The sequence below is a fragment of the Lepidochelys kempii genome, chromosome 5, assembly GCF_965140265.1.
Source record: "Lepidochelys kempii isolate rLepKem1 chromosome 5, rLepKem1.hap2, whole genome shotgun sequence".
NCBI lineage: Eukaryota > Metazoa > Chordata > Testudines > Cheloniidae > Lepidochelys > Lepidochelys kempii.
Genome location: NC_133260.1, coordinates 112,437,450 through 112,449,572, shown reverse-complemented (window position 1 = coordinate 112,449,572; position 12,123 = coordinate 112,437,450). Strand labels below are relative to the sequence as shown.

Genomic DNA, 12,123 nt, shown 5'->3' with positions numbered 1-12,123 from the left:
TAGCAGTGTACACAATACCTTAACAGATAGAAATGATGGTTTAAGCTACAGTTTATGTTTCAAGCACTTTTAGGCTGTAATTGTACAGCGAAGTTACTCTAACACCAATCTTAAAAGGAGAGATTCATTAGTTATTAATCCAGCCTTAAAAAAACATAATAGTCCATCCTGAAACATAACATATTATTCCATCATCACTAATCTGAATAACCAAAAACTAGAAAATCTTCAGCCTCAGCCTGATAAATTGGTGGTTAGGAGGCAGAGAGGAGAGTTTCACTGATGACAGGAATCAAATATCAGTGCTACAGGTCAGAGTCATCCAAATGTACCTTCCCATTAATAGGATTACAGTCTCCTCTGTACTCAGTTAACATACACAGTTGTCTAATACAGTCTTCACTACTTGCAATGAGCTGTACAGAGATCATTTAGTTAAGATTCATAAAAATGCTCTCAAGGCCTCTTTATCCATACATAAATTGCTACAAAAATATCTCCTTCCCACATTCTTCGTGTGTAAAGAAAGTAAATATTAGCAGCTCTGGGACCTCAAGGGCACAGTGGGAAACACAAAAGATACAACCAAGAGGCATATTGTCTTTTAGATGTCCTTTCCAAAAAGGAAAGGAAACAAAGGGGAAGAGAGAAAGAACACCAAAGTCTGCACTGGATCGTCTGATGAAATGTAACCAATAAACCAATGACACGGTCATTTCTAGAAGTGTGCCATTTCTGTAAGTCTCAATATTTCCAGCACACCTGCCACTTTTTTCAAGTGTTGTGAATTAGTTTGTTAGGCATCTGATGGGAGCCATGAAATCCTGTTCCTGATAGAGATGGTCATGACCACTCTACATTAATTGCTAAATTTAAAAAATAGACTAAATATACATATTCTTTAAACATCCTTAGAGTACCCTGTTTATACCCTCAGTGACTTCATACCAAATCAATTCATTTTAAAAGAACAGATTTACTTGTCTAAATTGCAGTGCTGCAAATGTAAGTCAGGATCTAAAAATCTAGCTGTTTTTTGCCTCTTCTGTCACCAGTAAGGGAACATGGAGACAGAACATTAATAAATGAGGCAGCAAAAAATCCAGTCCACTCCTCATAGCACTACTGCAGAGCCCAGATGTCTAACAGTAGGAACAAGTAATTTTTGTCAATTCAGTAAAAGACAGTACAGTTAAGAGTACAGAACAAATACATCAAGGAAGAAGGTGCTATTTACATATGGTCACCTCACTTTTTGAGCTACAGCTACATTTAAGTGCCTGGAAACATTAATTTATTTGGAAGATGCCAAACATACTTTTCAATGGGAAGAGGATGAGGCCCAGAGACAGAGAGCTTGTAGATGAACATAAGAAATTTCCGAAAGGCTTCAAAGAAAGGCCAGTGAGAGAGAAGGCAGATGCATGTGTTGGAATTGATGGATTTGGAAGTAACCACTTTTCGCTCCACAGCTGTCAGGAGACCCAGCTGCATATGCTGCTTTTCTGTTAGCAGCTCCCGGGAATAAGGCTCATAAAATTGAATAGCAGCACCGTACACCTGAAGGATGAACAAAAACAAACAAAAACACAAACAAGCAAATGGTTATGACCAACATTAAACAGAAAGTTGGGTTTGATTTCTTTAAAGTACTCTTCATTCTTTTTGCTGAATGTTTGTACAATGGGGCCCTAGTTCATGGCTGGGGATCCTAGGCACAACAATACACATACACAAATGAAATATTTGATTCTATATTAAAGCATCCTTATGAATATATAAATATGAATTTCTAAGTTTTTCACTATTTCTTTTGTCTCTCCCCCTGCCCCCAAAAAAGTTTATATATAGTAAACTAACAACATCCAGAAGGAACCCGATGAAATGGCACCTTCTACACAACCCAAACCAATTTAGAAAACCATTATGTTTCTCAACATTTCCATCTGAGGGTCGCACTAAATACAAAGGAGCTTGAAGTTTAGAATCCATTTTACATGGACTTTTGACAAAAAAGTGACTTTTACTAACACTCCCAATCTTGCCTACCAGAGTTTCAGGTTAACTGAAATATACTGGAAAACTGATAATGCACGATCAATAACTTATTATGTTCCTTATAAAGGAAAAAAGTTGATACAGGTTTCACTTTTCCTTTGATCAACAAGGTTACTAAGTTGGAGAAATGGTTTGGGGCTTCTTGGATGACCATGGAGCAATATTAGAGCTAGGTACTGTGTGATGAGACCAACAGAAACTAAATCTAAACATTATAAATGAGGCAACTGAAGAGCCCCTTTTCAGTTGAACAGCTTTTCTAGAGATGGATTAAAACTTCTCTTGCCCACATGGAGTGAGTTTGGATTTCCTGATCCACCAGGTCCCGCAATTTTAGTTCTATGGAACCATAACTGTGCTTCATTCCCATGCGACTAAACACCACCAAAAAAACTCTTCATATTATTTCCTTCCTTCCTGCCTGCTTGCCCGCCCCTTGCCTTCCTATAGGCTCAGCCACCTCGAGCTCTGCATAGGCACTATCACCCCAGTGTTCATTTTGGGGCCAGTTTCCTACATTTTTTTTTGTGTATTTTGGACATTATATTTCAGAATTCCCCCAAAGTTCTAGAAGCAAGACTAATTACTTGAAGGGGAAAGGAGATTATTTTAGCTAGTCAGTCAGTCACAAGTGACCAGGGGGATTTGTATTTCCTCTTTCCACAATAAATCCAAAGTGCATCGGTGACAGACATTCAGTAGGATAACTGAAATTTCTCAAATACTGAAGGAGTAATGTATATTTTCTCTCAATACCAACTGAATTCTAGCTTTGGATAAGTCCTGATATCAACCATTAAAAAAACAAAAAACAACAACAACAACAACAACTAAACCAACACAATATTCATTCATACCTTTTCTGCAGAAGAACCAGTCAGGACAAATGTTGAAAACACTGGTAATGGGTATTTGGTTTGAGGATCCCAGCATTCAATAGTGGCTCCCATAGGAAGGCAGAAAAGAGGTACAGATTCTGACAATGGGAATGACTCATAATCGTCCTCTGGATATCTGAAAATTAAGCCTTTTTGGAGAAAAAGGAAAGATTGACAAGTGCGTTTTCAATGCTCTGCAAGCCTTGAACAAAGTAACAGCAGTATGTTTTCTATAGCTATACATTAAGATCTACTGCTAACCAGACATCATAGCTGTGTGTATATAAAACCTTAGGTGGGGCGGGGGAGAATTCCTGTTAAACTGGGAGAGACTAAACAATCTAATGTGGATTTCAAATATCCACGTAAGTTTAAAACTCACTTTTTGTAATAGTTCAAACAATTCCAAATTGTAAACTTTGATAACTGAATGTTTGGCTTTAAACTATATAGGAGCTGCTTAAAACTTATTCTAATAAGTAGATGTGCCATTTAAAGTGGTTACATTACAAAGGAATTCCCCAGGGAGGAAGCTACACTAACAATGCCTTGCTGAGCAAAATTAATGTTCAATTGAACAGAAAGATGAACTCACTAACTGGCTGTCTACTTTAAAACTTCAATTAATTTATATTAATCCTTTGGTAATTTAACTGCTAGTACAGACGTGTGACCATTAAATACCTTTTGGGCAGTATTTCTGGCTGGCTGAGATACTCCTGAATTACTAGAAACACTGCATAGAAGTATCAGCATACCAATGTCACTTATCTAGGTTCTTGTATAGCACCATCCACCCTAGTATCTATGGTTTCCAACTCCACTCAGGAAATAAATGTTGGCAATTTATTCCATTCAATGGGCAAAGGAAGAGGCTTGTCCCTAGACTTCTGATGTCTTATGCTCCATAAGCCCAACTGGGAAGGTCTCTTTTTTGGAAACCTAATGCTACTGCCACTATTTTCATGTAAATTCAGACAAAGATTTCCCCACCAGTTCTTGGTTGGGACATTCCTCGGCCCCTCTCCTTCACTTAAAACAGGTGAACAGATTGCAGGAGGACAGAAGAAATGCACCTAGCTTCCATGGTATATGCAAAATGTTCTGATGGTTGTGAGGAACACACAAATAAAAACAAAAGGTTGCCTGGAACCTCCAACCACTCCAACCAACACAAACAAAATAAAGACAAGCTTTTTGCTGACTAAAAGCAAATACAAATGCTTGCTAAACTGAGTTAAGGATACCTGGCTGCAGAGTCTGCCAAGGCAAGCCATAAAAATAAAGGAAACAAGCAGCGAAGTCAGTACAGAACACAGCCAATTGCTTGTAATAATGGTAGTCATTTGGTAGTGTATTATACCTAATCTCCTCAGACTGAACTGGCTTCCAATTTCCTACCAAGTGCAATCAGAAGTTAAGAACTGCTAAGTGTCAGGCATCTTACAAGGCACCCAGAACACCTGGTGGTAATTCAATGCCTCTCCACAGCCCTGCTAAAATATAACTTATCCAGGTGGTCTGCTGGGATGCCCTTGCAGTTTCTTCACCCGACTACAATGACAAATAACATGCAGCCAATATAGTTAACCCTCTGCTCTCACTGCTCCTCCTCTTAAATCCAAGCTAGCTGGGAGGTGGCTATTCCAGGCTTTCACCCTGATTTTTTTAAACCCCTCCTCAACAATCAACACTTCAAGCTACGTCCCCACTCAAACTACCCTTCAGTTTCCCAAACACCACCTCTCCCTGGCATTCTCAGGCTCCATCATCCTGGCTTCTACAAGCCCCACACCTGCTACTGAAGGGTATACAGGACTAGGCTCCTGCCTCATTTCCATCTGCTCTCAGCATGTAGGTCTGTGGGGCATGGACTACTTGTTCTCAATGGCGAGAAACATCACATATGGAGCTGCTTAAGACTGAGAAGTTATGAAGCTGTTTGTGCTCTCTACAGCCCTACATCATTTAATTCCCTTCTGTCTACACACTACATCTCAGATGCTCCTGCTGGCAGTCACTAGATTTGACCAAGAGGGAGCTAAAATGAGGACATTCCCAGTGATGGGCCCTGAACTCTAATCTTAGCTTGTTCAACAAAGGCCAAGTTGATCTACCTTTACAGCTAGGTACAAGTGGGATAAGCTGAGGAAAGGATTATAGGAATTCATTTTGGTTGACATTTGTCAATGGCTGTTATACACTGGATCTCTGCCCTGAAAGCAAAGTTAATAAGTTGAAAGAATAATTTAAAATAAAGTTAGGCAGGACACTTATATACTTCTGCGAATATATTTAGGTGCTCTTCTTTGCAAAACTTACCAGCTTTATATGCTATTGAGTTAGAAGCCGGCATAGACTTCTTATAACAGAGGTACACACTGGACCCCCACTGTAAGACACAAATCAAGTCTCATCAAAACCCACAGAGACAGCACCTGAATGGAGCAGTACAGATTAAGTGTTTGAACCTATTTACAGTTATACCCAAAGCAGAGACATTTAAATAAAAAATGTTAGAGGAAACATATTGCTGGCGTTCATCAGCCCAACACATAACAACACATCATGAAATTCAGAGTTAATACTGTGCCCTTTATCAAAGGTCATAAGTAAAAAGACACACGCACTGTCCTGTGGCCAACAAATAATGAAACAGGTACAGGTGAAATAAAGCAACTGCAGCTTTCACTTCTGCATTTCCTTCCTTTTGTCATTCAAGTCAGACCCTTAGAGGGACATCATAAGCTTTTACAGAATCGGAAACCAATGGAAATGTTTCCACAGTGGCTTTTTGTGGGGTTGGGGTATGGCAACGTATACAAGTGTTTTTAAAACAGATTTCCCCGCAGTGTTTGAAAACTAAAGGAGTGCTGCACTAAGGGCACGTCTAAACTATCAGTACTACAGCAACGTAGCTGCAGCACGCTGCAGTAGCATAGGTATTTCTGAAAAGGGTTTCTCCATCAATGTCGGTAATTCACCTCCCTGAGTGGCCAGAGCTAGGTCAACAGAAAAATTCTTGTGTTGACCTAGCCAGATCTACACCCAGGGTTTGGGAGGCTTAACTACGATCCTCAGACACTGCAAGTGACATAGCTAGGTCAATCTAAATTTTAAGTGTACTCTACAGCTCAGAAACTGAAGGCAAAGCAGACTATAAACAAAAGTAAAGCTAATTTCACTGGTGTACTGTCCAACGGAAAGTCCAAACAAAGAATATAAACAGTGAGCTGGATTCTCTGACTTTCAACAAAACAGTGTTATCAGTAACAGAGGTAAAGAAATGTGTTTACAGTGGTTTTTGTATTGGCCCTCAAGTACCACTAAGGTGGTTTGTTTTTTCCTTTTCCTTTTAAAGGGGAATAGTGTGTCAACACGCAACTTGAGAAAATGACTAGTTAGTTAATGGAAACAATCCTGGCAGAAGCTTCTAAGGAAAAGCTGAAAGAAGAAGAACTACAAAACAAATATGACGTTAAGTCATACTGAGAATGAAAATATATTAATAATAGAATACACACACTAATAACAGCATTACAGAGTCCAAAGCCTTCCCGTTTTGTCCCTTTTTGTTTTAGAAAGGCCTAAACTTTTAAAATGACACATTTATTCTCACCATGCCACAATTTAAGTTCTTATCAACTTTGCAGAACGTATGGGGAGGCGTTTCTCCTTTGCTGGTAACAATAACACAGATATCTGTTACAGCCAAGGAATTCTGAGGCCGTACTGGAGGAGCCCTTCGATAGGTAATAAAGATTCGTTGGGAAGTAGCTGAACTGTTGTTAACATTGGCACAACGACCGTAGGGAGTAGCTTGGATCACCTCACAGCCTAAAATTACACGTTCCTTCCCTTCGTATAGAACTCTGCAGATGAGGGAAACAAATAGAAAGATACAAACATTACACACAGATACATCATGTTATTTGTACAGAAACATGTATGCTGTCTTTCTAGGACTGCAATCAGCTTTGCACATCAATAGTAAATAATTGACGTGTGAGAAGTGTACATTTCAGAGTCATCTTAACCATAGTCTCGCAAGAGCTGTGAGGGATGTGAAAATATACAGTAGGCAACTGGCCTATGCAGAGAAACTTTTAAAAAGGGGACTTCAGTGGGAACGGCAAGTTTTCAGCATTTCTGTGAGGTGCCTAAATATGGACGTAGGTGTGTAACTTTCGGACCCCAAGTCTGAAAGTTTGGCCCTAAGTACTTAACTAAAAGAACAGTGGAGGTGTTGCACTGTCAGTTGTAAAAGGAAGCTTTCACAATGTTTCCTCACACTATATCTAAACATGTCTTATGCTAGGAGTTATTCCTTTTCAGAAGCACTAAAATGTCACCAAATTCATTCCAAGCTCATTTCAATTATTTTTAAGGGACTACTAGAAAAAACAGAAATTTGCTAGCTTGGTCAGCTTTTAGAGAAGTGGGCCAATCAAAGTTTGGATTCATGGTCTCTCTGGCATTTTTTGTAGGGGTTCTTAATCTGAAACACTAGCCAATTAAAAGGATTAAATTTTCTGTTTAGTTTGCCGGGATAACCGCTAACTTCCAGGAGTAGAAACCTGTAAGTATCCTCAGCATGGAGGAAAAGTTGCTTGGACATAAACAGTGGAAAGAAATATACAATTCAAACTGTACCAAATCATATTTCTAAAATAATAATACAACATGCAAGTTTTATCTTCCCCCATCCAAAAGAAAGCAATTGTTCTGTCTAATCAGACCTCCACACCACTCATACTTACCACTTTCACACAATTTTAAACAATATTTCTAAAAATCTTAACATGCCTCTTTTGTTTCCCTTGACTAAACATATTTAGTTATGCTGAGGAGTCTCTTTTTCTTGTTTCCAAGAACACTGGCACCTAGCATCTCATCACATGTGTTCCTTTTTGGTAAGTGGATAGAGTACCTGCAATTATAACTGTCCCCAAACATCCTGTGCCAATCACTTCTGTGACACACCACTCATAAGTCTTAAGAGCATACCATGCATTTGTGTCCATGTATTAAAAAAACTAGTACCTAGAGTATTACATTCAAGCTAAAAGATCAAGTCAACTGAGAGTATGACATAGCTTTCATATTATGTCAGCATGCAGCAGGCTAAACCAGTCAGTTGAGCCACAGAAGACTCTTGCACAGTGGACTTCAAAAAGCAATTTTAGTCCATTAAAGGTCTGATCTTGATCCTGCACCACTGAACTAGATGGACACTAAGTCAGACTTCATGCCCCTTACTATGAGATTATTTCTTTGGGTTGCACAATAATAATGGTATGTACATAAGAACTCAGATGGTGCAGAATGCAATATAAAAATGGATAGAGAGAGCATGCCGTGTATCATATTACCCTCACTTTTGACTTACTTGAAAAGTGAAGTGTTCCTTTGTACCTGGCATGGAAAATTTTAACTGAACAAATTAAGTCCAGCAAAGTTTTAAGAAACTGAAGATAGGGTCTTATAATGGGAAAAAGTATCAGAATCTTAATTCAGACATCTTGGACAGAGGAGTGTTCAAGAGAGTATTTCTAAAATGCACCCTTCACATGACATTTTTATGACAAGATTAAATAAAATGTATGGGGGGGTGGGGGTGGGGGGGAAGAATCAAACTATTCCCAGAAAAATATACAGCATTGCCACCATAAAAAAATATTAGTAGTCCCATAATTTTAATATTAGCAAAAAATATTACCTTCTACTTGAGTTTCAGAGAGGTTTCAAATTAAGGCCTATTTATAGTTCACAAGTGTTTAATATCACAGATAAAAAAAATTTAAAAAAAATTAACACTAAAATAAGTTTATTCTTGAAGCATGTTTCCAACTAGACTTCAGCTTCTAAAAAGGGGATATTGCATCCCTCAATCCCCACGGTAAATTTCATACATTTCCAAGTGCTACCAGAAAGATGCTTAAAGATCCCAGAATTAATCAATGATTTCAAACATTTTTAAGACCAGATGTTTAATCAGGCTTCGCAACTGCCTATCAGGTTCATAAAAAGGAAATTCACTAGGCTAGCAATGTGACAAAACCAAACCAGTTCCTGGCTTCATGCACAGTAATGAAATCCAGAAGCAGACTATTAGAAGAAAGGTATTTGTAACATTCCAGACCACAGAATCAAAATTTGATCTTTGGGACATGTAACTGTTAACCACAGCACTTCAGGTTTAGGTCACCCTTCAATACGTGAGCAAAGCCCTCTCTCACCAGTGTGTGATAAGTTTGCTTCTATTGAGTTCAGCTTCCACACAACCACCCCTTTCAGATTTATCAGCAGAGGTGCAGCCCTAATCAGAACATACAATTTACTCTTGTACAACATTTAGGAGATAGACCTTTCAAAGGATAAGAACTGTTCCCTATTTCAGTGATCTCATACTTTGGACCTGATCCACCACCTAATCAACGGGAGGGGCTTTCTGCTGACTACAATAGGATTTAGATCAGGACTTTTACTTGGAACATAGCCATCCATTTCTTCAGGATAAGTGTCTCCTTCTCAAGCGACTCAGAATGTCTCTGTTCACCAGATTCAATTCATGTCATAGGCATATGTTCGGTCCTCAAATCTACTAGATTTAAGACATGTCACAATGCATCAATCAACAGCACTTAGAGGAAAAAGTGCTGCTTTCCCACCATCAAGGAAATCTGTAAAAATAATTGATCTAAAAATACTAGGACCAATTTCAAATAATACATGAACTACTGCACTGTTTTATACCATATTCTAGTACAGTAGACCCAGGGCTCACTCTAGTTTGATTCCTCCTCCTGCTTCAAGCTGGACCTCTGACTCTATTGGCCTTTGTATTAAGCAAGTCTCTGCAGCACAGCAACCCTTCCTATCTCTGTTAAAGAGAGTTAGGAAGGCAATTTACAAATATTAAATAGCAGGAGAAGCCAAAGCTAGCGCAAAAAATGTGGTTGGTCAGACGATTTAGGAATGCCATTAAGTTTCTACTTATACTAGCATTATTAGGTATCACAAAGCCTAAGTCATTATTTGCCTCATGTAAATTATTAATTTTCCCATGTAAATGTGAAAAACAGGATTCTGTGAAATGGGCCGTAAGGCATTATGGAACACTACAAGTATTACAAATAGCTCCCAATTGAACATGGTGTAGTCCCCTCATTGAGAGTTGGTTTAACTCTCATCTGCTTTGAGATGAAATTTGGTGAAGACAGATTTTTAATCAGTCAATATTTCTGCAGGTACTCTCTTTAAAAAAAAAAGCAGACAGTACGAGATGGGTCCAAGACACAGGTTACAAGGACTCCAAAATTATAAGCAGCTGAAAGTCAACAATACTTCTGGAGGATTATTTGTGAAAAGAGAACTCAAATGCATGTTTTCTGGGCTACCCAGGACAGGTTAGCTTTCCTTATTTGTGCATTCAGTACTGTGTTCAACTCTTCACTATCATTGAACAGTAAGAGATTCAAGAATTTTGTCTTTTATTTAAAATGTTTAGAAGAGGTTTAGAAGCCCCTGCCAGGTGGTTCTAGGGGAGGAAAGAGGGAATACATGCATACACCCCTCACTTCCTGCAAGGTGGGGGGGAGGCTTCAGATTTCAGACACTTAGCTTCAGGTTGTTAAGATGGAATCGGTCTCTTTCTCACTCTCTCTCACACACACACACACCCCCATCCATCAAGGCAGCATCCTATTTAGACTTCCAACATGCTCCCCTTTCCTAGAAGCTGAGGGAAGCTTCTATCAGTTTATCTATTCTACCCACTCTTTGGCTGAATGGTTTAGTCCTCTGGCTGTTCAGTGTCTGGCAAGTCTGAGTCAATGGGGGGCGGGGGAGGGGGAGAACAGAAGAGAAGTAGAGTATTGACAGATCTTGGGAGAGGCAGTCTGAGGGGGAACACAGTCATGACACACTTTGCACAACTCAGAGGTGGAGGTGTGGATAGGGCACAAAAAGTAACTTAAAACCACCTTTGGAGATTCCACTGTCCTGGGTCTGCCCTGGTGCCAATGTGGACCCCAGTTCAATTTTGAACAGGCTGGAAGAGGACTTTATAAGCGCCACAGGGGAAATATTTCCATTGTACTGTAAGCCTGAGTTTTACAATCCATCCCTCTCCAACTTTTCTGAGACAAGTTCCAGGAGGAAGCAAGCCTGTATGCTTTCTATCTAAAAGAGTGTTTTTTGCACATTTGAAGTTTCAAAATTCATCACAGTGTTTTGATATACGAGAAGGTTTACAAAACTTGAGGTTCTCAACTCTGAGAAGTCTAATTTCATGGTCCACATGCAACTACAAAAATATCTTGGTCTAATTAGTCCTCACTAAAGATATCTAGAAATATTTGTGATTAAGGATGTGAGGATAATTTTGGATTTATTGGTTACAATAATATAAAACTCGAAGGAGCTTTAGTAAAGCTTGTCAGTTTGTAAACTCCTTGATTGATTTTGAAAGACTTACAGATATCACAGACAAACAAACAGAGCTGTTACAGTTCTGCAAAACAAATATATTTAGTTTAAATACAGAAGTAGAAGTTCTTCAGGAGCATGTAAGCTTCATAAATCAAAAAGCTGTGGTTCCAAAAGAATAAGTAAATTTAGACACCCCAGCAGAGCTCTACACAAGGTCCAATCTCTGCAAAAAAAACCTGTCAGAACATATAAGAAACACAATCTCACAGGTGATCATAGGACAGTACAGTGATGAGGGCCACATAAGTACCTAGATACCTGAAAACCCTAAGGACTCTGGTTCAAACACTACCAATCATTCTACTCCACTAAGATATTAAAAGGTGGTTATTTTCATAGTTTGTGTGCATTTATTCCCACATGTTCATAAGTCTTCTAAAATCACCACCTTCCAGTATGGCGTATAGCAGGGGCGGGCAAACTTTTTGGCCTGAGGACCACATCAGGTTTCCGAAATTTTATGGAGGGCCGGCTAGGGGAGGCTGAGCCTCCCCAAACAGCCAGGCTTGGGTCAGCCCCGACCCCTGCCCCCTATCTGACCCCCCCCTGCTTCTTGCCCCCAACAGCCCCCACAGCACCCTTGCCCCATCCAACCCCCCCCCGTTCCCTGACGGCCCCCCCAGGACCCCTGCCCCATCCAACCACCTCTTCTCCCTGTCCCCTGACTGCCCCCAGAACCCCTGCCCCTGCCCGC

At 39.6% G+C, this 12,123-nt stretch overlaps 1 protein-coding gene across 1 annotated transcript in view; it reads right to left on the bottom strand.

The window, feature by feature from the left end:
• The window catches only part of DENND4C (DENN domain containing 4C), a 114,795-nt gene that overhangs the window by 60,267 nt on the left and 42,405 nt on the right, over positions 1-12,123 (bottom strand). The window contains exons 3-6 of the mRNA XM_073345479.1: positions 6,556-6,808; positions 5,259-5,328; positions 2,916-3,085; positions 1,319-1,560 (exon numbers count right to left, since the gene is read on the bottom strand). Of these exons, the coding sequence (XP_073201580.1) occupies positions 1,319-1,560; positions 2,916-3,085; positions 5,259-5,328; positions 6,556-6,808 (735 nt within the window). The remainder of the gene's footprint in view (positions 1-1,318; positions 1,561-2,915; positions 3,086-5,258; positions 5,329-6,555; positions 6,809-12,123) is intronic.